Raw genomic sequence first — 26,088 nt, 5'->3', positions numbered from 1 at the left:
GGAAGCGGGTTTGTCCCCAGATAACTCAGCTCAGGCTACAGCTTGGTTTTAGCGTTGACATGCTCAGAACTGTGAGCTAATAAAAGATGGGGTTTTCAACCTTTTTAAAGATTTATTTATTTAAAAGGCCGGGTGGTAGAGAGAGGGGTCTTCCATCGCTGGTTCACTCCCCAGATGGCTGCAACAGCCAGGCCTAGGGCAGGCTGCAGTCAGGAGCCAGGAGCTTCCTCGGGGTCTCCTACATGAGTGGCAGAGGCCCAAGCACCTGGGCCATCCTCCGCTGCTTTCCCAGGCCATCAACAGGGAGCTGGATGGAACAGGAGCAGCCGGGACTTGAACCAGCACCCATATGGGATGCCCAGCACAGCGTGGCCCTGGGTTGCTTGGTTTGTTTTTACTTTTTAAAAATGTCATGTTTGGACCGGCGTGGTGATGTGTAGTGGGTTAAGCTGCCGCCTGTGGTGCTTCTTCCAGGTCTCCCACGTGGGCGCAGGGGCCCAAGGACTTGGGCCACCTTCCACTGCTTTCCCAGGCCACAGCAGGGAGCTGGATCGGAAGAGGAGCAGCCGGGACTCAAGCCAGCGCCCATATGGGATGCTAGTGCTGCAGGCGGAGGATTAACCTGTGGCACCCACTTTTCGTGAACTGCATCTTTACAGATCAAATCTGTGCAGTGATTTCCTGAAACCAAGCCGGCCCCTCCAGGAGGAGTCCGGTGGTCAACGCCCGGTCACCAGCAAGCACCCGTCAGAAGCCAGGACCAGGTCAGCACAGGAACCAGGGGTAGGAGCAGACGCCTGGGGCCAGTGGAGCCCTGGAGCCGCGTGCACCCGCTGGGAGCCCTCCTCGCCGGGAGCCGCGTGCACCCGCTGGGAGCCCTCCTCGCCGGGAGCCGCGTGCACCCGCTGGGAGCCCTCCTCGCCGGGCTTCCTCAAGCCCGTCCCCTGACAGCCATCGCACATCCCCGCCAGCAGGCACCGCCGCATCCTCACGCCTGGGCAGGCCACGCCGGGAGCCGCTCCATCCAGGCCCCACGCGGGCGGCGGCCGCCGGGACAGCCGGGCTCGCGGGCGCGCCAGCTCGCCCTTCCCGCGCCGGCCGCCCCGCACCTGCCGAGCTGCCCCGGCTCCCTGGCCTCCGACCGGGGCGCCCCTTCCGCGCTCACCCGCGCCGGACTCGCGGGAGGCTGCGCGGGCTGCCCCGCCCCGCCCCACGGGCGCCCCGGGCACCCTCAGAGCCCCGCGCTTCCTCCCCTCGCGCGCGGGCGGGGGCGGCAAAGGGCCGCTCTCGGGGGTCACGGGGCGGGCCCCGCACCGCGGCGCGGGCGTCTGCGGGCACACGTGGCCGACCCACGGGCGCCCGGCGCGCCGACGCGAGGTCGCCCACGCGGGGCGGCGCTCCGGGGCCGAGTTCTGGGAGACCCGTCGCGCGTGCGGGCTCAGCCTCGGGCCGTAAAACGGTGGCTGCGGTTCTTCGAGAAGACGGCGGGAACGCGGAGACCGGGGTGTGGCCGCCCGGGAGGGAGCGCACGCGGAACGCACGGCGCGGACCCGGGTTTCCGGTCGGAGCGCAGCGCAGGGACCGGAAGTGAGGGAGGAAGTTGGTTCTCGGGGCGCCTGCGCGCCGCCGCCCGCGAAGCTCGAACTGACGGCCGTCGAGGTGGCTGTGACTGCGCTGCTCCCCGCGTCGGCTGCGGTGCTGGGGGCCCCGCGCTGCAGGAGGCTGCGGGCGGAGACCCTCCAAGTGCTTCTTCTCGGGGAGCGGCTCGTCGGCGGGTCGCGCTTCCCAAACTACAGGTCCCGGCAGCGGGAGTGCGGGGCCGGCTCTGCCCCGGTCCAGGGAGGTGCCTGCTCGGTTGTCCGCGCGGCCCGCAGCCCCGAGACCCGTGTCCTTTGGGACGGGGGATCAGCAGGCCTCGGTCGCTGGCCCCTGGGGCTGGGCCGTGGCCGGCCGCCCTGAGCTCGGAGGGGCTTCCCGAGGGGACCGGCACCCCAGGGCGCCGCGGCGCGCAGTCCTGCTGCGGGGCAGTCCGGGGCTTGCTGCGGCGCCTGAGCCCGGTGCCCCCTCCCCGCGTGACAGGCCGGCATGCCCACCATCGTGCTGGACGGCGTGGCGGTGGACTTCCCTTTCCAGCCGTACAAATGCCAGCAGGAGTACATGGCCCGGGTGCTGGAGTGTCTGCAGAAGGTGGGGGCGCGGCGGGGGCTGGGGGCGCTCCCTCGGCTTCCGGGCGGCTTGCGTGGGCAGTGCCGGGTTCTGGGTGCAGTAGGGTGACAGCCAGGACGCCAGGGTGTTCTGGGAGTGGCGGGCGGCCTTGCTCAGGGTCGCCCCGCGGGGAGGCGGCCCTCGCCCCCAGCAGCCCCTCCCCGGGAGTACCTGCCGAGGTCTGACCCCGCTCAGATGGACTCGGAACTGCAGAACTGTGTTCTGGTTTGAGACTTGGCCCGTGGTCATCTCGCCACTAGCGTTAGCCTGCAGATACCTGGGTTTGGGGTGGCGTGTGGGCGCACCCGTGCCCGGGCCCAGAGCCCGTGCGCTCCGCTGGCCCCTGGCACCCGGCCAGTGCCGGGGCTCCTCGGGCCCCCCCGTGCCCCTGCTTCCCCCTCCACTTCCCGCCCCATCCAGAAAGTGAACGGCATCCTGGAGAGCCCCACGGGCACGGGGAAGACCCTCTGCCTGCTGTGCACCACGCTGGCCTGGCGGGAGCACCTGCGGGACACCCTTGCTGCTCGCTTGGTGGCGGAGAGATCCCAAGGGCAGCTTTTGCCGGAGCGCGCCTCGTCCTGGGGGAACGTCGCCGCCACCGCCAAGGACCCCATAGGTGACGCGCAGCCTCTCCGGGCCCTGCGGGTGGGGCAGGGACTGGGGACTCCACCAGGCCTCGGCCCTCAGCCCTCTGCTGAGCGGAGCAAGGGGAGAAGCTTTTGCTGAGTTGGGACCCCCAGGTACCCACGCAGCCGATTCTGGAGAATGAGCGTGGGCGTCCGGCCGTCGGCCGCGTGCAGGTGAGCACATGGTGCTGACCGTCCTGCTTCCCGGTGCCGGCAGCGTGCTTTGCAGACATCCCGAAGATCATCTACGCCTCCCGGACGCACTCGCAGCTCACGCAGGCCATCAGTGAACTCCGAAACACCTCCTACCGGTGGGTCAGCCCCTGGGGCATGGAGCAGGCGGCCCTGGCCAGGCACTGAGTGGAGTGCCCTGGTGGCCGCTGGGTCTGGCGCCTGACCCGTGCCGTGAGGAAGCCGCTTTGAGCTGCCTTTGGAATGGCGCCTGAGCTGCTTGCTGACGCTGTGTGCTGGCTGTGGTGTGGCGAGGGGCCTCTCACTGTGCCTGGCTCCTGAGCAGGGGCGCACGGGGCCAGGTGGCGGTGGGAGCCCCAGGGTCTCCTCCTCTGCCCTGGCTCCTCTCCCTCCCAGGCCCCACCCGGCCCGGCCACCTTGCAGCCGCTGCTGCTCCCCAGTGCTGCTGGGCCCCTGTGGGCCTGGTTTCTGGAGGCAGCCCCTCCTGACGTGGTTCTGTCTCCCCAGACCCAGGGTCTGTGTGCTGGGCTCCCGGGAGCAGCTGTGCATCCACCCCGAGGTGAAGAAGCAGGACAGCAACCACATGCAGGTGGGTGCCCCCCACCCGGGCCTGCCAGCCTCCCCCAACCTGTCCCCACCCTGGGCCTGCCAGCCTGTCCCCGGCCTGTCCCCGCCCCGGGCCTGCCAGCCTCCCCCCACCTGTCCCCGCCCTGGGCCTACCCCCACCCCCGGCCTGTCCCCGCCCCCCAGCCTCCCCCCACCTGTCTCCACCCTGGGCCTGCCAGCCTCCCCCAACCTGTCCCCACCCTGGGCCTGCCAGCCTCCCCCCACCTGTCCCCGCCCTGGGCCTGCCCCCACCCCCGGCCTGTCCCCGCCCCCCAGCCTCCCCCAACCTGTCCCTGCCCCCCCCGCCCCAGCCTGCCCCTGGCCTGTCCCCACCCCCAGCCTGTCCCCGCCCCCCTGCCTCCCCCCCCCCGCCTGTCCCTGCCCCCCTGCTCCTGGTCTGCCCCCCCCCCACCTTCCCCCCCACACCTGTCCCTGCCCCACTGCCAGCCTGCCGGTGGCCTGTCCCCACCCCCTGCCTCCCCCAACCTGTCCCTGCCCCACCCCCGGCCTGCCAGCCTGCCCCTGGCCTGTCCCCACTCTCCAGCCTCCCCCCACCTGTCCCTGCCCCCCATCCCCACCCCAGCCTGCCAGCCTGCCCCCCTGCCCCTGGCCTGTCCCCACCCCCGGCCTGTCCCCGCCCCCCCCACCCCCATCCCCCCCCCCCCCGTCCCTGACCTCCCCTGGGCCTGCCAGCCTGCCCCCTGCCCCCCAGCCTGTTCCTGCCTTGGGCCTGCCCCCGCCCCTGGCCTGTCCCCCTTCCCCTGCCTACAGGTGCTGTCTGCACCTCCCCCGCAGAGCTCAGTCCCCATGGCAGCGAGCCGGGATGGCATGGGAGGGACTAGTGAGGGCGGGGGAAGAACGAGAGCCCCCCTCTCGGCCGCAGCTCCGGGTCCCACCTTTCCCCTCCAGATCCACCTGTGTCGTAGGAAGGTGGCGAGCCGTTCCTGTCACTTCTACAACAACGTGGAAGGTAATGGCCACCCTCGAGCCCTCCTGCCATCCGTGCCAGTCAGGGTTGCCGTGTGGCCTGTGTGGCTCCGCGGGCTGTGCCCTGGACACAGCCAGGCTGGATTTGGAACCCCCTGGCCGGAGAGGCCTGCCACCTGGGAGCTTGGGTTTCTGGAGGGTCCCCCTCCCCACGAGAGGGGTTCCCGGTGCACACAGCAGGGTGCGTACTGGACAGCCACTTCCTTTCGGGTGCTGGGATCTTGTAGCCGGGCAGGGGCTGCCTTGTGACCACCTCTGGTGAGAGCCGGGCGCAGGGCCGCCGACACGTCCCCTGGCCGACAGCACCCGTGCGTGGAGCGCTGGGGCCTCCCTGGCAGCTGTCTCTGCCCCTCCTGCCTCTGCATCCGTCCTCTTCCTCGTGTGCACTTCGCTGCGTGTGCTTTTGCTGGTGCTGTCACAGCCCCGCGCAGTTCCCCCTGGGGTGGTTGTGGGACCCCCAACGGTGAGCACACCAGGGCAGGGTTAGCGGCAGTAGCCTGCCCGGGGCACAGCAGTGCCTGCAGAGCGCCCTCCAGATCTCCCTGCACCCTGTGGCTGCCCCTGGTGTCTGTCAGGGAGGTCTGGAATGCCCCCCCCCCAGCACCCAGGGTGGTGGTGACTTGAGCCTCCGTGTGGTGCAGCCCTCTGGTTTCCTGTGGTCTGTGGGCCACACGTGTGTCGGTGCAGCCACACGGCTTGAGTCCCGATCAGGAATGGGACCAGACCCTAACCTGGAGCCCCGGTGCTGAAGCCGCGGGCGTTGCTGCCCCAAGGGCAGCTGTGTGCTTCAGTGTTCATCAAGTGACCAGCACACCAGGGAGGCCCCTGAGGCGACGGCCGGTGGGGGCGGGCAGCGCTGCTCTGCCAGATCCTGAGTGGGGGTGGCTCCGGGGACAGCCCCAGGTGTGCCGTTGGCGGCTCAGTGGGACTGCTCCCCTGTTGCTGTTCCTCTGCTGTTGTGGTCTGACCTTCAGTCACCAGCTGGGTGGTCTGGAATGGGCTCCACACCCCCAGGAGCCCCATCCCGTCGCGGCAGGGGCCAAGTGTGCTGTTTGGAAGCAGTGGGGTTCCCTGTCCTGCCCCAGCTGCTCGGGAGCTGTCTGTGGGAGCCCAGGCGTGGGTCTTGTCTGCAGTGGCCTCAGTCCTGAGCCTGCTGTGGGTCAGCCCTGCACTGCTGTCGCCCTGGAGTGCTCCCAGCCCCCAGCCCCCAGCCGCACTCTGCCCACCTGCAGGGTCCTGAGGGCTGGGAGGGGGGGCGCTGCTCCAGCAGGTGCATGTGTTAGCTTCCCCGATTGCCCTGCGTCCTGACGGCAGAGGGCTGGAGCTGTGGCAGCTGGCCCGATGCTCCAGCCCTGAGGCCACACCAGTCCCCAGGGTGGCCCCACTGTCCCTGCTCCGTGTGCACCTGTGCATGCTTGCTGAGCCTCCCCCTGACTTCTGAAGGGGTGGGACAGGAGGGGAGGCTTGTGTGCAGGGCTGGCCCCAGTGGGAGGGAGGGCCAAGGAGAGCAGGTGCCCATCAGGGACCCCGGGCGGGGGGAGGTGGGTGAGCCCTGCCTGCACCTGCTGTGTGCGTGCTGATTGGCTGGCGTGTTGCTATGGTGCTGAACCCGGCCCTGCTGATTGGCCGGTTGTTGCTGTGGTGCTGGAGGCTGCGTCTCCTTCCTGCCAGCTCTTGTCAGCTGGGGGCTTTCTGGCTGCTGCAGCCCAGGGCTGATCCTTAGTCCTGCCCCGAGGGGCCTGAACGCCCCCTCCCCACCCCAGGGCTGTGCATGGAGCTGAGAGCTGGTGCAGCCCTGTTTTCCACACACGGCTGCCCCGAGAGCCTGGTGTGCCTATTAGAAGAGGGCGTGGGACCTGGCAGGCACCGTGTTCGGCTGCACCCCAAGGGACTCCTACGCCTGGACTCGGGTGTGACAGCCCTCCGACTCCTGTGCTCCTTCCCTTTGGGCCTCACTGCTGGTACACGTGCCCCTGTTCTGGGGCTGCCCTCTGGAGGTAGAGGGTGGGCCACGGCCCAGCCTGTGAGCAGGAGGAGAGGAGGCCTGGCCCCGTGAGGACACAAGCTCCCTGTGTTCTCTAGGTGGAAATCTGGCTGTAGGTTTTTTTTTTTTTCCTTTCTTTCACTGTTTGAAAGAGATAGTGACAGATTTTCTATCAGCGGTGTCGATCCCCTATGCTCACAACAGCCAGGGGTGGGCCAGGCTGAAGCCAGGAGCCCAGCACTCCTATCTGGGTCTCCCACGTGAGTGGCGGGGTCCACACACGTGGACCGTTAGGTGTTGCCTCCCGGGCTGCACTAGCAGGAAGCTGGATCAGGAGTGCAGGAGCCCGAGCTTGAACCGGGGCTCTGCACTGCACCACGGCGCCCACCCCGGGCCTCTTCATTGGTGGGGGAGTGGCGCTTCTCACAAGGCCGGTACCTCCAGGGGCTTATGGCAGGCTGGGGGGCTGTTCTTCCTGTGCCTGCCCCAGGAGGGCTGGGATCCTGCTCCTGTCTTGTCCTGGGGCTCTGGGGAGGAGAGCACCCTCGAGAACTGTGTGTGTCTGGCTGGTGCTGGGGTGTGGAGCAGGGCTCCCTCAGGATTGCATCAGGCAGCGGGGCCTCCCCTGGAGACGGGAGACACCGGACAGGGCCTCTCTGGGGACCCCACAGCTGGTGGGTGGGCCACGCTGGCTGCTCACGGCAGCTCTCTGCCAGGACATCCCCTGGGCCTGGGCACACACACAGTGGACCCAAGGGGGTGTGTTTCTCCTGCCTGTGTCACAGAGAAAAGCCTGGAGCAGGAGCTGGCCACCCCCATCCTGGACATCGAGGACCTCGTCAAGAGTGGGAGCAAGCACAAGTAAGACCCCTGCTGGGGCCCGCAGCCCCCGTGGCACTTCCTGCTTCCGTAATCCTGTGAGCTGACAGCAAGAAGAAGCCCGAGCGGGGACATCGCCTCCCTGCCCCCGCAGGCGTCAGGTGGACGGTGCACGCGAGCCTGGGAAGGTCTTTGTTGCTGTAGGAACACATGTGTTTTTGCTTTTTTTTTTTTTTTTTTTGTAATTATCTCATTTTTGTTCAAAAGGCAGAGAGAGAGAGAGGAGCGATCTTCCATTCACTGGTTCACTCCCCAGATCCCACAATGGCCAGGGCTAGACCGGCATCAATCCAGGAGCTCCATCCTGGTCTCCCATGTGGGTGCAGGGGCCCAAGTGCTTGGGCCGTCCTCCACTGCCTTCCCAGGCCACAGCAGGGAGCAGGGTCAGAAGTGGGGCAGCCGCAGCCGGGGCCAAGCCCGTGCTGCGTGGCAGGCCAGGGCTCTCCTGCTGCGCCGCGGTGCTGGCCCCTTGGTTTGCTTCTGGTGACCTCTGTCCAGGAGCAGCGCTGGGTCTTTCCTTTCATAGAGTTTTAAATGCACAGTGCGTCCCCACAGCTCCCCCGTCCCAGACCACAGCTGCCTGCTGAGACCCTGCCCCAGGCTGCCCCAGGCTGCTGCACACCCTCTGCGGGGTGCTCACGGCAACATCTCCCCGCTCCCCCACCCCAGGGTGTGTCCGTACTACCTCTCCCGGAACCTGAGGCAGCAAGCTGACATTGTCTTCATGCCGTACAACTACCTTCTGGACGCCAAGGTGAGGCTGCACACGCGGCTGGCGGCTCGGACGTCGAGGGGGTGCATCTAACCCTGGTTAGGCTCAGCTGTGGGAGGGTGAGGAGAGCCCCAGGCTGTGCTGCCTGGCCCTGGAGCTGGAGCAGGGCGGGTGGCGAGGATGTGGGGAGCGTGTCCACACTGCTGGCCCCACTTCCTTCACTGAACTCGGGGGTCAGCTTATGCGGCCACTCCCCCTCCACACCCTCTGTGTGTGTACTCCACGGTGGTGCCTGGTCCTCGGTGCAAAAGTGAGTGATCCAGCCCCACCCGTGGGTGCTTCGATTCCACTGGGCCGGAAGGGCTGAGAGGGCCTGGTGCCTGCTGCACCGGGAAACTCACGGAGGCCACAGGAAGACGGGTGTGGGGGGCGGGCTCTGGGAGAGAGTGACAGTTGGGCTGGGGCTCTGAGGGCTGGCAGGTGCGCTGTGCTTGCGGCTGATTCCCCGGCGCGGTGCTGTCACACCGGGTGCCTGTGCGGCTGCTAAAAGCTGAGCTGGCCCTGCCTGGAAGAGCTCAGGGCGCCTGAGCTGTTCTGACCTTCGCACACGAGAGCACGGAGTCATCACGTCACATGTAACGGGGACTGCGCTGGCCGGGGCTCGTGACCAGAGGCTCACTGGGCTCAGCGGGCTGAGGAGCTGCGGGAAAGGAAGGTTGCTCCTGTCTTTCAAACACCGTGGCTGAGTGGGCGACCCACAGCTCACTGCACGGAAGCGGAAGCGAGGCTCGGGAAGAGGCGCGGTGAGCTGCTGGCCGCTCCGGGCCGGCTGCAGGCTTGGGCGCCGAGACGCAGCCCGGTGGACGAGCTGAGCACCAGACCTCACCCTTGATTCGAGAGTTGGGGATGCGGGAAGTTAGCAGGCAGGTCACAGAAAGGCTGGAGACGCCCGTGTTCTCGTCGCTGAACACACGCCCACCCGGGAAGAGAGCGGGCAGTGCTCCCCCAGAGGTGGCGTGGCGTGTCGCCGCGCTGTGCGCTCAGGAAGTGCTCACCCGCAACACCTGCGGTAGCAGTGACAGAGGAGGGTGTGGGGCAGCGTGCCTCACGCGTGCTCCCCAGGGCCGATGCGGGGAGGAGCTGTGTTCTCCAGGGGGGCTGATGGGGGGAGGAGCTGCGTGTCTCACACGTGTTCTCCAGGGGGGCTGATGGGGGGAGGAGCTGCGTGTCTCACACGTGTTACCCAGGGGCTGTGGGGGGAGGAGCTGCGTGTCTCACACGTGTTCTCCAGGGGGGCTGATGGGAGGAGGAGCTGCGTGTCTCACACGTGTTCTCCAGGGGGGCTGATGGGGGGAGGAGCTGCGTGTCTCACACGTGTTCTCCAGGGGGGCTGATGGGGGGAGGAGCTGCGTGTCTCACACGTGTTCTCCAGGGCTGATGGGAGGAGGAGCTGTGTGTCTCACACGTGTTCTCCAGGGGGGCTGATGGGGGGAGGAGCTGTGTGTCTCACACGTGTTCTCCAGGGGGGCTGATGGGAGGAGGAGCTGCGTGTCTCACACGTGTTCTCCAGGGGGGCTGATGGGGGGAGGAGCTGCGTGTCTCACACGTGTTCTCCAGGGGGGCTGATGGGAGGAGGAGCTGTGTGTCTCACACGTGTTCTCCAGGGGGGCTGATGGGGGGAGGAGCTGTGTGTCTCACACGTGTTCTCCAGGGGGGCTGATGGGAGGAGGAGCTGCGTGTCTCACACGTGTTCTCCAGGGGGGCTGATGGGAGGAGGAGCTGTGTGTCTCACACGTGTTCTCCAGGGGGGCTGATGGGGGGAGGAGCTGTGTGTCTCACACGTGTTCTCCAGGGGGGCTGATGGGAGGAGGAGCTGTGTGTCTCACACGTGTTCTCCAGGGGGGCTGATGGGGGGAGGAGCTGCGTGTCTCACACGTGTTCTCCAGGGGGGCTGATGGGAGGAGGAGCTGTGTGTCTCACACGTGTTCTCCAGGGGGGCTGATGGGGGGAGGAGCTGTGTGTCTCACACGTGTTCTCCAGGGCTGATGGGGGGAGGAGCTGTGTGTCTCACACGTGTTCTCCGGGGGGCTGATGGGAGGAGGAGCTGTGTGTCTCACACGTGTTCTCTGGGGGGCCAATGGGAGGAGGAGCTGTGTGTCTCACACGTGTTCTCCAGGGGGGCTGATGGGAGGAGGAGCTGTGTGTCTCACACGTGTTCCCCAGGGCTGATGGGAGGAGGAGCTGTGTGTGTCACATGTGTTCCCCAGGGCTGATGGGGGGAGGAGTGCATGTCTCACGCGTGTTCCCCAGGGGCTGTGGGAGGAGGAGCTGCGTGTCTCACACGTGTTCTCCGGGGGGCTGATGGGAGGAGGAGCTGTGTGCGTCCCATGTGTTCCCCAGGGGCTGTGGGGGGAGGAGCTGCGTGTCTCACACGTGTTCCCCAGGGGCTGTGGAGGAGGAGCTGCGTGTCTCACACGTGTTCCCCGGGGGGGCTGATGGGCGGCAGAGCTGTGTGGTTGCAGTTCCGTGAGGTTTTGGGAGGCGTGCAGAGGTGGTGGCTGTGTTGCACCTGCGTTTGCCGGGACGCAGCTGTGCGCTTGCCGTGGGCTTTATCGTTGAGGAGAAGGTGGCTGCTGGTCCCGTCCCCAGGAACCCTCTCGGCTCCTCTGCTGCTGTGGCCACTCCCATGGCTGTCCTGCTGCCTGGGCCCCATTCCGCTGTGCTGTGTGGGCACAGATGCCGGGAGCTGCTGGTCTGTGTTGGGCAGCCATTGCCAGGAGGGCTGAGGCTGTGGTCTGCCCCTCCTTGCAGAGTCGCAGGGCGCACAGCATTGACCTAAAGGGGACGGTGGTGATCCTGGACGAAGCCCACAACGTGGTGAGTGCCTGCTGGGCTCTGTCCCGGGCCTTGTGCGCGCCACACCTCCCCTGCTGAGAAGCACGCGCCCCGGAGGCCCTGGCGCCTTCGCTGCCCCTCCCCCTCCTGTTGCGGGAGGCCCTCCTGCTCCGTGGGTGCCTTGTTACCAGGTCCCAGCAGGATCGCTGTGCCTTCCTCCCGCCCCTGTGGCCCAGAAGAGGGCCCGCAGCAAGCCTGCGTGACAGCCAGGGCTCCCACCACAGGGCCCGGCCCCGCCCCACTGGGCCCCAGGCAGGCTCCGGGAGGCGGTGGCTTCATGTGCCAGTCTTCTGCTCCGGATGTTGACGGGACATTTCTAGTCACAGCGTCTGCTGCTCAAGTGAAATTGTGGTTCTTGGGCATCGGTGGGGGCCAGAGAGGGTCCCTTTGGGCCGGCTGCTGCCTGCCCGTGGGGTGGGGCCCACTGGGTGCCGCCCCCGCTGTGCTGACGCTGCGTGCTTGCTCCCAGGAGAAGATGTGCGAGGAGTCGGCCTCCTTCGACCTGACGCCCCGCGACCTCGCCTCGGGCCTGGAGGCCATAGACCAGGTTTTGGAAGAGCAGACCAGGGCTGCACAGCAGGGGACCCTATGCCTGGAGCTGGGCGCAGAGCCCACCGGCTCTGGTGAGGACCTGACTTGGGGGCGGCGTCTCCGTGGAGCCTCCTGCATGGGCTGCATGTTAGTGTGGTCAGCTCGGTCCCTGAAGCCCTTGTGAGTTGTTAGTGGGTCAAGGTGTCTGCACGGACAAGGAGGACCCGAGCCACCTCCATGCTTGGCCTCCTGCTGGCCACTCTCCCCCGACAGCCCTCCTCCAGCCCCGCCAAACCATGGCCAGAGTGGGGGTTCTGCCCAGCCTAGGGCTGTGGGCCCCAAAACCTTGAGCCAAAGGGACCGTCCTTCCATCTGGAGTGGCTTCCCTCAGGAGTTTGTTACTGTGGCGACAGGCTGACACCAGCTTCAGCCCGACACTTCAGGGGGACCCCACAGACAGGGAAGGGTTGGTGTCACCCCATAATTTTGGCATTTTTCTTTTTTAAATTTTAACTTTCAGAAGTATTTATTTATTTGAAAGACAGTTACAGAGAGAGCGGAGCACACAGAGAAATCTTCCATCTACTGGTCAGTCTCCACATGGCTGCAGTGGCTGGAGCTGGGCCAGTCCAAAGCCAGGAGCCGGGGATTCCATCCAGGTCTCCCACATGGGTGCAGGGGCCCAGGGACTTGGGCCGTCTTCTGCTGATTCCCAGCACATTGTCATAGCTGGACCGGAAGTGGGGCAGTGGGAACTCAGACCATTGCTCACATGGGACTCCAGCGCTGGGCGTGGCGACCTTACCCGCCATGTGGGAGGGGCAGCCTATGCAGGTCCTAACCACTCTGGTGGGGCGTGATTTCTTTTTTGTAATGTTTGTTTTCATCCATTTGGAAAGCAGGGATACAGAAGCAGAGGTCTCTGTGCTGGGTCACCCCCCAGATGCCCACAGCAGTCAGGCCTGGGCCAAGCTGAAGCCAGGAGCCTAGAACTCCATCCGGGCCTCCCCTGCAGGTGACAGGGACCCGAGCACAGGAGCTGGGACTTGAACCCAGGCCCATCGGTGTGGGCATGAGCACACATGCACCAGGTGTGTGCCTCTGGGCTGTGGCCAGAGGCCAGAGGCCACATGGGCAGTGTCCGTGGTGTGGCCACATTCTCAGAGCTGTCCCATCTGGGCAGCTGTGTCAGGGACGAGGCGCCTGGGGTGTGACACACGGGTTGGCAGCCCCCGCCCGTGCCCTCTCCCTGCCTTTGCCAGGTACAGGCGATTCCCGGGGTTTCCTCCCGCCCCGTCTGCGGCAGTAGCACTGGGACCAGCTGCAGCTGGCGCGGTCTCCAGGGCTGCACACCTGTGCGCTGGGCCCAGGAGTCGAGTGGATGGGCGGGAGAGAGCCCTGTCCAGCCAGCTGCTCTCTGGTTTCCCGGCTGAGTAGCCTTTCTTGGGCTGACCATGGCTTGTGCCTCAGGTATTCCCTGTCCATGGGATGCCCTGGGCCCCGCCCCCGGCCGCCCACCGCCCACCCTCCTTGCTGCTTTCCCAGCCGTTGGCTGTTCTGTGTGCAGGGTTCTTGTAACAAGAGGGGAAGTGTGGTGCAGTGGGCGCCGCTTGGTCTTGTTGGGGACTGTAACTCGAGGGGCTATTCCCATCTGATTTTCCGTGCACTTTATCCACTGGGGAATCCGAGCTGGGCCCTGTGGGGTCCACGGCCAGGTGGCCCCGCGTGCTGGACTGGAGTCAGGGCTCAGTTCTGATGCAGCCTTCTGAGGGCTCCAGGCGGGTGACTGTTCTATCAGAGGCTGACATATCTGGTTTTCTTCTCTCTTTCGTTTAATTTTATTGTTACTTTATTTATTTTATTTTATTTTATTTTTTTGACAGGCAGAGTAGACAGTTAGAGAAAGAGAGAAAGGTCTTCCTTTTCCATTGGTTCAGCCTCCAATGGCTGCTGCAGCCAGTGCGCTGCGGCCAGCACACCGCACTGATCCGATGGCAGGAGCCAGGTGCTTCTCCTGGTCTCCCATGGGGTGCAGGGCCCAAGCACTTGGGCCATCCTCCACTGTACTCCTGGGCCACAGCAGAGAGCTGGACGGAAAGAGGAGCAACCGGGACAGAATCCGGCGCCCCAACCGGGACTAGAACCCGGTGTGCCGGCGCCGCAGGCAGAGGATTAGCCTATTGAGCCGTGGTGCCAGCCGTTACTTTATTTGTAATAAAATAACAACACACTCCCCAAATGGCCACTACTGCCTGAGTTGGGTTGATCTGAAGCCAGGAGCTTCTTCCTGGGCTCTGTTGCAGGTGCAGGGGCCCAAGCACTTGGGCCATCCTCCACTGCTTTCCCAGGCCATGGCAGAGAGCTGGATGGGAAGAGGGGCAGCTGGGACTCGACCCGGCACTCATGGGATGCCGGCACTGCAGGCAGCGGCTTCACCCACTGTGCCACAGCGCCAGCCCCTCTCCCTGTGTTTCTGAAGCACCTCTTGAGTGACAGTTCATGCTGTGGCTGCCTCAGCTCCCTGATGCACCTGGGAAGGCAGCAGGAGATGGCCCAAGTGCTTGGCCCCTGCCACAGGGTGGAGCTCCTGGCTCCTGGCTCCTGGCTCCTGGCTCCTGGCTCCTGGCTCCTGGCTCCTGGCTCCTGGCTTTGGCCTGGTCCTGCCCTGGCTGTTGCAGGCATATGGGAAGTGAACCAGTGGATGGAAGACCTCTCTCTCCCTCTCTGCCCTCCCCACCCCTAATACTCTGGCGTTGAAATGAGTAAATCTTTAAAAAGTAGTAGAATAAGCTCTGGAGCTCCCCGCTCAGGTTGCGCGCTGTGCCTGTTTCCGACACTGGGGATCCTGGTTGCGTGTGCGCGCCCGTTCCCAGCACTGGACACCCTGGTGCACGTGCCGTTCTCTCGCCTAGGGCTCAGCATGGAGCTGGAAGACGTCGCGAAGCTGAAGAGTAAGTGCCCCCTGCCCTGCCTCCTGCCCCTGGGAGGGGCCTGCCCTGACACCCCTGTAACCTGCAGTGATGCTGCTTCGCCTGGAGGGGGCCATCGACGCCGTAGAGCTGCCTGGAGACTGCAGCGGGGTCACCAAGCCAGGGAGGTGAGGGGGGCCGTGCCCCAGCTCTGCCTGGAGCCAGGGGTTGAGGTGGTGCCTGGGCTGGGTCCTGTGCTCAAGAGGGGCTGCTGGGAGCCCCGGGAGCCACCCCCATACCCCATGTAGGTCTCCTCCAGGCCTTGGCCCAGCCCTGGATGACCCCTTGGCTCCAGGGCAGCAGGGCCCCAGTCCAGCTGAGGAGTCGCTGCTCCCTGCACCACGTGGGACCCAGGCCTGGGTCTGTGACGAGGCGTGTCCTGGGTCTGTGGTGAGGCGTGTTCTTGGGCCCCGAGCTCGGGCCAGGGCTCCCTGTCTCCTGCAGGTGCAGCTGAACTCAGCTTGCCAGTCAAGGCCACTGTGGCCTCATGTGCCCCCTCCCCACCTCTTTCTGAAGCTCTTGGGGACCCTGCCCACAGCCATCACTGAGGACCGCATCCTGACCCTGGCCCCAGGGCTTGGTCCTTTCCTTGGGCTCAGGACGGTGAGGCCCTCCCCTCCAGTTCTGGCCTCCCTGGGAGGTCCAGCATTTGCCTCTGAGAGGAGGAAACCTAGTGAAGAGTTCGCCCCTGTGATCCTGGCGCTGCCTGGCCCCGCTGGCCCCAGCTTCCCGTCTCCTCCGCAGCTATGTCTTCGAGCTCCTTGCGGAAGCCCACATCACATCGCAGACCAAGGACTGCGTCCTGCACTCGCTGGACCAGATCACCCAGCACCTGGCCGGCCGTGAGTCCCATGCCTGGGGGAGGGGCTGAGCCGCATTTGGCGCCTGGAGTCTCCGCTCCTGCGTGTGGCCACCTGGGCCAGCTGCAGCGCCCCCAGCGTGGCAGAGCAAAGGGAGTGCCCCTCGGCGTGTCACACCATCCACGCCTGATCCTGCTCAAAGCTGAGAGCCGCCCAGGGCAGCGCCCCCACAGGCTGCTGGGGGGGGGGGCGGGTGCTGTGCAGCAGGGTCTCCTGGCTGCCAGGGAAGCCCCACCGAACGCCTTGGGGAAAACGCCCCTCTGGCCTGGCCCCTGGCCCGAGGGTTCCACGGACTCCCTGCCTGTGGCACAGTGTTGGGCTGGTGCCCCCAGGTGCTGGAGTGTTCACCAACACGGCCGGATTGCAGAAGCTGGCGGACATCATCCAGGTAGGGCCTGCGGGGGGCGGGGGGCGTCTTGTCACCAGTGGCCGTTGGGGCGGCCCTGCCTCCTGTCGCTGCCCCGATCCAGACAGAGGCCCCCACTCCATCTGCCTCCGGCAGGCCAAGCTATTTTCTCACCTCCCTCCAGAGGAGGTGACAGGGAAGGGTGTGGCTGTCACCCCCACAGGGAATGAGGGCTGGGAGCTGCCCCTGCCTCCTGCGGCCCTTGGGTTGGGGGCCGGACCCCCTGGTCTGGGGAGTTACCCCTGAGTGATTTCCAAAGGGGAAGGCGTGGCCTGTGGCTGCCATGTCTGAGCCTGGCACCGAGGGACCATGGGATTCCTCCCATGCACCCCTGACCCACGAGTGCTGTCCAGCCCATGCCTCCTCTTACCTGTGTATCATCCAGCTGTCAGCCTGGGGACCACCAGGGCCAGCCCTGGTCAAATGGCAGCTCGCCCAGGGAGAGGAGGGGCAGCCCAGACACTCTGGGCATGGCCTTGATGTCTGCCAAGCCCACTGAGTGTTTCTTTTTTTTTTTAAAGATTTATTTGAAAGGCAGTTTCAGAGAGAGGTTCTGTCTGCTGGTCACTTCCCCAGATGATGACAATGGCCAGGACTGGGCCAGGCCGGAGCCAGGAGCCAGGAGCTCCGTGCGGGTCTCCCAGGGGAGCAGGGCCCAGGCCGGAGCCAGGACCCAGGAGCTCCGTGCGGGTCTCCCAGGGGAGCAGGGCCCAGGCCGGAGCCAGGACCCAGGAGCTCCGTGCGGGTCTCCCATGGGAGCAGGGCCCAGGCACTTGGGCCGTCTTCCTTCTGCTGCTTTCCCAGGCCGTCAGCAGGGAGCAGAGCAGCCGTGCTCCGACAGACAGCGGCTTAACCGGCTGCTCCTCTTCGGTCTTTGGGAGCCCTGCGGGGTGCCGTTGGTCCTTTGGGAAGCTGAGGTGTGGGAGCCCTGTGGCAGCTGGGGCTGTGCGAGGCTGCATGTAGGGTGCTGCTGCCCACACTGCATCCCTGGGCCACTCTGCGGGAGGTGCCTGGCCACGGGCAGGGGCCGAGGCTCACCTGTGTTCAGGGTTCACAGCTGTGCTGTGTCCACGCCGGAGGCCCCTGGGGGAGCCGCCTTCTCCCTCACATATGTGGCTCTGAATGGGGACAGGCCAGGGTCTGGGCTCCAGGCCCAGGGAAAGTGACGTCACAGCCAGTCCCCTCGTCCGCGAGGTGTGATCAGGGCTGGAGAGTGCTGTCAGCCTGATGTGTGAGGAGTGTTCCAACATTCTCCCCCAGGACTGGGGCGTCGCTGTCTGCAGCTCTGGACTGTGGGTGTGTGTGGCCAACGTGTCCACCTTGGAGCAGGGAGGCCTGTGGTTGAGTAGGCGGGCCGTGGCTGAGCCCGACTCCACCTACGCACAGCCAGGCCGGCCGCCTGGTGGCTCCTGGCGCAGCCCCTGCACTGCCCGGAGCAGTCTGCAGGCCGAGTGGTTTCCTCCTGTGCTGCTCACCCACGGGCGGGAATTCCCGTTGGCTTCCGCCATAAGCGCCCTTGGCAATGACTCAGTCCCCTGCGGCCCGGGGTGTGTGCGTCCCTGGCTGGAGGCCCTGTGAGGGGTGGGGGTTGCTATGGCCCCCAGCAGGCCCAGCCTGGCCCAGCAGGAGGCGTGCAGCAGCAGCATCTGCGGGGGCCTCAGGCCCGTGTGCTGGGGTGGCCCAGTGGTGTGAGCGGTGTGTTCTGTGGTGGGGGAAGGGCCGGCTTCCCGCTGTCCGCAGCAGGGTGCTCTGGTGTTTCTCTGTGAGAGCCGCCGTGCCCATCCTGGGGCTCACGCCCTGCTGGGGCGTCCTCTGCTTCCCGGGCCCTCGTCCACGTGTGACTAGGAACGCGTTTCCCTGTGGGAAGCTCTGGCCTCCTGCCCAGGCCAGCTCTGGGCTGTTGTCAGAGCCCAGTGTGGGAGGAGTGCGGGGCCTGTGCTGGTGTTTGTGGTTCCCTGTCGTGGTGAGGTTTGGCCCTGGCCAGGGCAGATTCCACCAGGACGGTTGGAGAGTCGGTGCGTGTACTTTGTGTAGGATCCTGCCGTGCCTCTGGGGCGTGCTGGGCTCCAGACTAATTTGGGGTCCCCAGGGGCAGTCAGCCTGAGGGCAGGCCCTGCATTTCCTGGGCCTACCGGGGTACGCAGAGGGCTGGTTCGGGGAGGAGGCGGGGCCTGGGCCCCCGATGGCAGCGCGTGGGGTTCAGTGGCAGGCGGCCGTCTCCTTCCTCCGGGGGTGGGGCTGAGGCCCCGCTTTTCTGCCGTGCCACAGAGGGTGCCGTGCCCTCGCCCAGGTCCTGACTGCACTGCCTTTCAGATTGTGTTCAGCGTGGACACCCCTGAGGGCGGCCCTGGGTCCATGGTGGCATTGGCGGCCTCACGGTACTATAAGGTAGGGGCTGCCTCCAGAATGTGGGCGGGGCTTCCTGGGACGTGGTGGGGTCTCAGGGCCCTGTGCGCACTCTGTCCCCAGGTGCACATCCACCCTGACACCAGTCACCAGAGGGCAGCTCAGCGGGCAGACTCCTGGACCAGCACTGCGTCCAGAAAGCAAGGTACAGGGCCAGGGCGGTGACCCCTCCTGCCTCACTTCAGGCTGCCCAGCTCCTGGGGGGCCCAAGCAGGCCGGTGACCCCCAGTCACCTGTGGGCAGGAGTGGAGTCGGGGCCCCTACAAGGCCTGGGCCTCTCACTCACACCCAGCCGTGTCAGCAGGCAGATGGGAGGCACAGCTCTAGACCCCTGGTCCACCTGTCCCCTGGCCAGGCTCTGCAGACCCCCTGTGAGCTCAGCCCCGGGTCCCTGCTTCTCTGGCCCAGGTCAGTGCTGCTGGGGCAGGGCTCGTGAGTGCTGGCCACCGCAGCTGTGGGCTTGTAGCCAGCACCCCACCCCTGGCTGTCACCCCTGGAGCGCAGGGGCTGCTGACTCAAGCAAGCCTGGCTCCTGCACCAGCTGTGCCCCCAGGGCCCCAGCCCTGCCCGTGTGCCCGCCTGTCCCCCACCTCCCGCCAGGGAGCTGAGCTCTGCCTCTTGGCTCCTGTGGCTGCCTTTCCCACCGCGCGGTGCCCTGAGGCTGGGAGAGGGCAGGGCGGCCCTGAAGCAGAGCCGGCGTGCGGCCTCCCCCGGGTGTCCCTGTCCTGTTGACCCTGGTCCTGGCCGGAGTATCAGTTCAGGTTCTGCTCATGCTTCCGGAGTTGCTGGAGTGACCGGCCTCCCCACGGCCCCGGCCCCGGCCTTACTGCCCTGCTGTTGCCACGTGAGGCAGCGGCTCTGTGCCCCTCCCTGCGCAGGGGCACTCTGGGAACTTGGCTGTGCCTCTGCAGGCTGTGCCTGGAGCTCAGGGGTCAGAGGTCAGGCACGTGGCAGGGTGGGCTCGCACCCCAGGCCACCGTGGGGGGGCAGCCCCCGCTGTGGGGGTGGGCGCTCCTGTGCGGCTCACCCCCGCCCCTCCCCCTGCGCCCCCAGGGAAGGTGCTGAGCTACTGGTGCTTCAGCCCCGGCCACAGCATGCGGGAGCTGCTGCAGCAGGGCGTGCGCACGCTCATCCTCACCAGCGGCACGCTGGCCCCGCTCTCGGCCCTCGCCCTGGAGATGCAGGTGTACGGGCGCCTGGCCAAGGGGACCCTGGGGCGGGGGCGGCCGCGGGGGCCTCGTGTCGTCGCCCACCATCTGCTTCTGGCCACACGCAGCCCCTTCCCAGTCTGCCTGGAAAACCCGCACGTCATCGACAGCCACCAGATCTGGGTGGGGGTTGTCCCCAGGGGCCCTGACGAAGCCCAGCTGAGCTCTGCATTTGACAGACGGTAAGGGCTGGCCCTCCGGGGTGAGGTGGCGCCGGTGCTGGGCCAGGCCTGAGGCTGTCACTGCCCTGGCTCCGCAGGTTTTCCGAGCAGTACCTGTCCTCCCTGGGGAAGGCTCTGAGTGAGTAGTGCTGCCCCTGCCCCCACTCCCCGGAGCCTCCTGGGCGCCCGGCCCCGCGTGACCCCCTCGCTTACAGACAACATCGCCCGCGTGGTGCCGCACGGGCTCCTGGTCTTCTTCCCTTCCTACCCCGTCATGGAGAAGAGCCTGGAGTTCTGGCGGGTGCGTCCCCGGCCCGTGTGTCCTGGGTGGGAGGCCAGCCCCCAGCGTGGCTGCAGCGGCCACGTCCTTACCTTTCCGCGCAGGCCCGAGACCTGGCCAGGAAGATGGAGGCGCTGAAGCCCCTGTTCGTGGAGCCCAGGAGCAAAGACAGCTTCACAGAGGTCCGTGCTCCCCTGAGTGTCTGCTCGCCCTGGGGTGGACTTTGCGGAAAGCAGCTGACCCTCGTGTCCACCGTGGCTCTGGGAGCCCCACAGCCTCTGGCGGGAACGGTCACTTTGTCCCGGGAAGGAGGCCAGGGCTCTGGCTGCAGTGGGCGGGGCGGCTCCAGACCGTGGCTGAGCCACCTTCCGCCCAGGTGATCAACGCCTACTACAAGCAAGTGGCCTCCGGTGGGCCCGGCGGGGCCGCCTTCCTGGCCGTGTGCCGGGGCAAGGTGAGGTCTCTCCCACCTCCCCTCCTGGCTGGATGGCTGGGCGGGGGCGGAGCGTGCACTGGGCAGTCCTGCCACACAGGGCCCAGGCTGGGGAGGCTCCAAGCAGGTGGGCGCTGTCCTGGGTCCTGGGAGCGGGGCCGTCCCACAGCTGCAGCTCCTGCCCACCCCTGCCTGTGCCTGCCGAGTGTGAGCGGACCCTTGGGGAAGCCAGCAGCCCCAGGCAACTCGCGGCCCTGTCCCCTAGGCCAGCGAAGGGCTGGACTTCTCGGACACAAACGGCCGGGGTGTGATCGTCACGGGGCTCCCGTACCCCCCACGCATGGACCCCCGTGTTGTCCTCAAGATGCAGTTCCTGGACGAGATGAAGGCCCAGGGCGGGCCTGGGGGACAGGTGAGGTGGGCGGGGCTGGGGGCCAGGTGAGGTGGGCGGAGTGGGGGGAGCAGGTGAGGTGGGCGGGGCTGGGGGGGGCCAGGTGAGGTGGGCGGGGTGGGGGGCCAGGTGAGGTGGGCGGAGTGGGGGGCCAGGTGAGGTGGGCGGGGTGGGGGGCCAGGTGAGGTGGGCGGAGTGGGGGGCCAGGTGAGGTGGGCGGGGTGGGGGAGCAGGTGAGGTGGGCGGGGCTGGGGGCCAGGTGAGGTGGGCGGAGTGGGGGGAGCAGGTGAGGTGGGCGGGGCTGGGGGGCCAGGTGAGGTGGGCGGGGCTGGGGGGAGCAGGTGAGGTGGGCGGGGCTGGGGGGGCCAGGTGAGGTGGGCGGGGTGGGGGGCCAGGTGAGGTGGGCGGGGCTGGGGGCAGCTGAGGTGGGGGCTGGGGGCAGCTGAGGTGGGCGGGGCTGTTTTGTGGCAGCTGCAGTGACAGCCCCTTTGCCCCCTGCAGTTTCTCTCTGGGCAAGAGTGGTACCGACTCCAGGCGTCCAGGGCTGTGAACCAGGCCATTGGCCGGGTGATCCGGCACCGCCACGACTATGGCGCCGTCTTCCTGTGTGACCACAGGTGTGGCCCCCACGTGCAGGGGCTCCACGTGGGGACCCGAGCCTGGGAGGGGGAGGGGGGCTCTCAAGCAGCCGTCGCGGCACTGACGGCCACACCCACCCTCAGGTTTGCCTACGCCGATGCCAGAGCCCAGCTGCCCTCCTGGGTGCGTCCCTGTGTCAAGGTGTACGACAGCTTTGGCCACGTCATCCGAGATGTGGCCCAGTTCTTCCGTGTCGCTCAGAAAAGTGTGAGCTCCTGGTGTCTAGCCAGCCACTCCCCCCCCGGGGGGGAGCCCTGCCCCAAGGAGCCAGGGAGCAGGCGGGAGCCCCACCTTCCTGTGGTTCTGCAGATGCCGTCGCCCACCCCCAAGGCTGTGGCCCCCAGTGTGGGTGAGGAAGGAGGCGCTGGCACGGCGGCCCTGGCACCAGCCCCCGTCCTGTCCATCAGGAAAGCCAAGAGCCTGGACGTGCACGTCCCCAGCCTGCAGCGGAGGCCTGTGGGTGAGTGGGGCCGGCCGGGCGCTGGACAGCTTAGCTGGTGTGGTCGCCATGTCCCACCCCACCCCACCCCACTCTGCGCTCCTGCAGGGCCTCCCGCAGCTGGGGACTGCGACCGCAGCCTGTGTGTGGAGTACGAGCCGGAACCCGTCTCTGCGCCCCGGACGCCCGCAGGGCTGCTGGCCGCCCTGGAGCACAGCGAGCAGCAGGCTGAGGGGCCTGTGGACGAGGCCTCCCCCACGAAGGGACAGGTGCGGGCTAGGGCTGGGGGATGGACACAGCTGCTGGGGCTGGCCCGGGCCCTGCCCCACTTGGTGCCGTGCATCGCCCTGGCAGCGGTAGGCAGGGGGCAGCGTGCCGTGTGCCTCTGAGGCTCTGGCCCCCAGGGCCCTGAGGTTGGAGCAGACAGCGTTTTCAGGCGGTCAGCCCAGCACAGCCCCCTCGAGGCCCAGGGCCTCCTGTGTGGCCTGTACCCAGGGCCAGCCTCTCTCCATGCCTGGGTTGTGCTGGGGCCTTGTTTCTTCTGCCCTGGGACCTTGGCCCAGAAACCCCAAACCTCCTGGGCCTGACCTGAGCCCCTCCCTCCATCCCCTCGGCGCTGACACTGGGGTCTCTGTCCCCTTCCTGTCCCCCATGAGGCTGCTCACTGCCCGAGGCTGTGCTCAGAAGGGTCTGGGTGGTGGCGGTCAGCTGGCTCCCTGGGGCCCCAGGCACACACCTGGGCGTGGTTGGGACCCAGCCTGTCTCCCTTAGGCCCCTGGCGGCTGCAGCCTAGCCCTGCGGTGTGAGAAGAGGCTGGCAGAGCAGCAGAGAGGAGGGAGGAAGAGGATCCGGCTGGTCCGAGCCCCGGTACAGTCAGCAGTGCCGTGGGCCGGGAGGTGCTGAGCTGGGCCCACCGGCAGCCACGCCCCCTGCCCCTGCCCAGCGGGCGGCCAGTCCTGGGCTTGCCCTGGCTTTTTCTGGAATGCAGATGCTGGCCACCCCTGTGGGGACAGTGCCCAGCCTCCGGTGAAGGCAGGGGAGCCACAGCTCAGGTCCTGGGGCCCCGTGCTGTTCTGGAGCCCTTTGTCCACATCCTTGGTTTCGGGGAAGGCCTGGGCAGCGCCCAGGGAGGGCTGGGCTGCCGGGCTTGCGCCATTCGTGGTGGGCCTGGGGTGGGAGCAGTGGCCCCCTCGGAGCTGTCACATGGGGCAGCAAGTGCCCGAGGCTGGGGAGCTTGGGGTCCCAGAGGCAGCCCTGCAGGGCCCCAGCTTGGGGAGAAGCAGGTGTGCGTCCACTGCATGGGCTCCTGACTGCCCTCCTGTGGCTCTGAGCCCCGGGCCTGGGCCCCCTGTGGTAGCCCTGCCCCTCGCCCGGGAGAGTGGGCTGGCCTGACGGGGCCTGGGCTGTGTCCAGCAGGAGGAGCCTGCGGCGGGCAGCCAGGTGCACCGAGCGAAACTGTTCATGGGGGCGGTGAGGCAGGCGCTGAGCCAGGCCGGCTTCGCCGCCTTCACCCGGGCCCTGCAGCAGTACAAGGGCTCCGACGACCTGGCCGCGCTCACGGCCTGCCTTGGCCGGCTCTTCACCCAGGACCCCGCCACGCACAGCCTGCTCCAAGGTGCCCTAGCTGCGCGGGCCACTCACCCTGGGGGAGACCACCGCTGGGGGCCAGCGGCCACGGTGCGAGAGCCCACGGGCCCGCCCTCTCCCACAGGCTTCTACCAGTTCGTGCGTCCCCACCACAAGCAGCAGTTCGAGGAGTTCTGCGTCCAGCTGACAGGCCACGGCTGCGGCTGCCGGCCAGAGCACTCCCTCCCCGATGGGCAGCAGGCACAGGGAGCCCTAGACCCTGTTGGTGAGTGGGACCCGACTAGACCCTCAGCCTCAGGGCTGGACAGGTGGCACCTGGCATCCTTGCGCCTGTGTGGGGACCGGAAGGTGTCACCTGGGGAGGACAGCCCTGGGCCAGCCCCCAGCAGGGCCCTGCGTGTGGACGGCCAGTGCACTGCCCCGTTCTCTGTCTCTTGCGGTGGTTGACCCAGGGAGCGCCTGCTGCCCATGGGGGTATCCCGTGCAGGGCTGCAGTGGGCTCTCTGCGCCCCCGCTGTGTCCCTGCGTGCCTGTGGCGTGGGTCGGGGAGGTGCTGAGTGGCTCCTTGGGGTTCACATTTCTTCAGAGAGGAAGGGGCCTGACTGCAGGCTGACCCTGTCTGCGGGTGCAGTGAGGCAGCTCGACCCGGGACAGCACCTGAACCAGGGAGGGCCCCACCTGGCCAGCGGGCCAGCCACGGCAGGTGCGTGGTCGTCCTCGGGGGCCCCGCCTCCCATCCTGGCCTCAGGGATTTGGAACTGGTGCCCAGGGGGAGCTGAAGTCTGCGTCAGGGACTCCACTGGGGGCCTCCTGGGTTCCACACCCCCAGGGGTCCCGAGCGGGGGTCCCAGGAGGGAGGGGCAGAGGCCCAGAGCTGCTTCCCAGCCATGCTGTCCCTCACCAGGAGGCCCCAGCAGCTGTCCACAAGTGGGGTCCGGAGCAGAGGCGCGGGGACAGCCTGTGGCACGCGCCTACCTGGCGGACGCCCGCCGGGCTCTGGGCTCGGCAGGCTACAGCCAGCTGCTGACCGCTCTGAAGGTCTACAAGCAGGACGACGACTTTGACAAGGTGCTGGCCGTGCTGGCCGCGCTGACCACTGCCAGGCCTGAGGACTTCTCCTTGCTGCAAAGCAAGTAGCCCCAGGGTTGGTGGCCGGGGCTGTGCTGGGCTGGGCTGACCGCCCGGTGGAGCTGGCTGGGGCTGAGCACAGCTGCCTGCAGGGTTCAGCATCTTCGTGCGGCCTCACCATAAGCAGCGGCTGCTACAAGCGTGCACGGACCTGACGGGGCTGCCTGCCCGCGGGACCCCCAGGCCAGGTGAGGAGGCCTGCCTGGGCGCCCCCGACCCTGCCCCGCAGAGCTGGGGACGGGCGCAGAGGGGCACCAGGGGCTCAGCTGCTGCCGCCTGTAGGCCCCGAGAAGCCGGAGAGGCCGGAGAAGGGTCAGAGCAAGATCTCATCCTTTCTCTCACGGAGGCCAGCGGGGGACGCCGGGGCAGGGCCCAGCCGGCCCACACAGCCCCTCCCCAGGCACGCGCAGTGTGAGTGGGGGAGCCTGGCGGGAGGGCCCACAGGCACTGCGGGGTGGGGCAGGCCCGGAGCTCACGCTGGCCCTGCGGCAGGCGGCGTGTGCCAGGGCTGTGGGGCGCAGGACGCGGTGCCCTTCCAGTGCCCCCGCTGTGACTTCCACCGCTGCCAGGACTGCTGGCGACGGCACCTCCAGGTGGGTGCGAGCCCCTGGCCCCTGCTGGACGGAAGCCCAGGTGGGGGGTGGGGCGTGACCAGTGGACGTGTCCCCTCAGGCCGCTAGGACCTGCCCGGCCTGTGGAGCTGCCGCCAGGAGACAGAGCATCATGCCAGTGTTCTGGCCGGAGCCGCACTGAGCGCCGTGGGGACCGCTGGGCGCTGCTGGCCCGTGCACGCTGGAGTCAGCTTCTATGGCACCACGCTGGCCTTTGACCCTGGTCAGGGTTGAGAGCCCGCCTGACTAGGAGCCCAGCCGGGTGCCCCCGCGGGATCTGGGACTGCCTGGGAAGTCACCTTGGGGCTGGGGTGGGCTTCACCTTTCCCCCTGCTGGAGAGGGGGTGGGGGAGGGAGCCTGCTCTCCAATAAAGCTGCGGGCAGGGTGCAGCCCTGTCTGTGTGGCCTGGGGTGCCAGCGAAGAGTCCCCTTTCCAACGTGCTGCGCCGAGCGCCCTCTGCAGGGCCCAGCCATGAAGTGCACTGGGGGATGTGGGGAGTGTCTAGGGTCTCCTCCACCTGGGCGGAAGTGGGGTTCCCACAGGGGCTGGCGAGGCCGCCCTGCCTCCTCCCCCCCCACCCCTGCGTCCTGGCGCACGTAAGGAGATGCAGCACAGCTGGAGGTGTCCGAGCTCAGCTGGGACCATGGAGGCGCGGGGAGGCCGGGCGCTCGCGGGACCTGGAGACCCGGGAGTGGTTGCAGTGTGCCCGGCTCCTGCAGTGGGACAACCCCGCGACGTGCGGCACCTGCCCGCTGCGCCACTCCACGCAATCTGGAACTTCCGCTACTGCCCATGACTGCAGGGACTGCAAGGCTGCGGCACAGCCGGGCTGTGCCACCCACAGCCACGCCTGTCACTATTGCCCCGGCTTGGCGCACCCAGGGTTCTGTGTGGAGCATGCGCAGTGCCCTCCTGGCACGACAGTGAGCGCCCTAGGTGGTGCCAGGCCCGG

The 26,088-nt window shown here is 67.4% G+C and overlaps 1 protein-coding gene across 5 annotated transcripts; it reads left to right on the top strand.

The window, feature by feature from the left end:
- The first annotated feature begins 1,603 nt into the window (after window positions 1–1,603).
- On the top strand, window positions 1,604–25,554 carry RTEL1 (regulator of telomere elongation helicase 1). Of its 5 annotated transcripts, XM_089306905.1 has the most exons (36): window positions 1,607–1,796; window positions 2,080–2,187; window positions 2,626–2,821; window positions 3,049–3,142; window positions 3,531–3,612; window positions 4,539–4,599; window positions 7,386–7,461; window positions 8,149–8,233; window positions 11,003–11,068; window positions 11,556–11,709; window positions 14,530–14,568; window positions 14,636–14,714; window positions 15,331–15,428; window positions 15,779–15,834; window positions 18,166–18,240; window positions 18,322–18,403; window positions 19,312–19,444; window positions 19,535–19,648; window positions 19,726–19,766; window positions 19,843–19,928; window positions 20,012–20,089; window positions 20,284–20,361; window positions 20,606–20,752; window positions 21,233–21,348; window positions 21,454–21,577; window positions 21,680–21,830; window positions 21,918–22,078; window positions 22,581–22,676; window positions 23,223–23,424; window positions 23,521–23,661; window positions 23,983–24,099; window positions 24,301–24,525; window positions 24,617–24,712; window positions 24,807–24,935; window positions 25,017–25,117; window positions 25,197–25,554. In XM_089306905.1, the coding sequence occupies exons 2-36, from the start codon at window positions 2,086–2,088 to the stop codon at window positions 25,275–25,277; spliced, it is 3,762 nt and encodes a 1,253-aa protein (XP_089163031.1). In that variant the 5' UTR covers window positions 1,607–1,796; window positions 2,080–2,085; the 3' UTR covers window positions 25,278–25,554. The 5 variants fall into 5 exon arrangements, 4 of the variants coding, with proteins under 4 accessions (XP_089163034.1, XP_089163033.1, XP_089163031.1 ...); XM_089306906.1 differs by lacking the exon at window positions 25,017–25,117; XM_089306908.1 differs by lacking the exons at window positions 24,807–24,935; window positions 25,017–25,117 and having other exon boundaries at window positions 1,606–1,796; window positions 23,226–23,424.
- The last annotated feature ends 534 nt before the right edge of the window (window positions 25,555–26,088 follow it).

The sequence above is a fragment of the Oryctolagus cuniculus genome, chromosome 11 (assembly GCF_051225735.1).
Source record: "Oryctolagus cuniculus isolate XC-2025 breed Fujian yellow rabbit chromosome 11, ASM5122573v1, whole genome shotgun sequence".
NCBI classification, from domain to species: domain Eukaryota; kingdom Metazoa; phylum Chordata; class Mammalia; order Lagomorpha; family Leporidae; genus Oryctolagus; species Oryctolagus cuniculus.
The sequence above is the reverse complement of the archived record's forward strand: the minus strand, read 5'-3'. Positions and strand labels throughout refer to the sequence as shown.

Bases quoted from the DNA above. Each gene is read 5' to 3' on its own strand.
- RTEL1 (XM_089306905.1), top strand. From the start codon at position 2,086: ATGCCCACCATCGTGCTGGACGGCGTGGCGGTGGACTTCCCTTTCCAG. The intron at 3,143-3,530 runs GTGGGTCAGCCC...CTGTCTCCCCAG, and splicing joins CTCCGAAACACCTCCTACCG to ACCCAGGGTCTGTGTGCTGG. The intron at 19,649-19,725 runs GTAAGGGCTGGC...CTGGCTCCGCAG, and splicing joins AGCTCTGCATTTGACAGACG to GTTTTCCGAGCAGTACCTGT.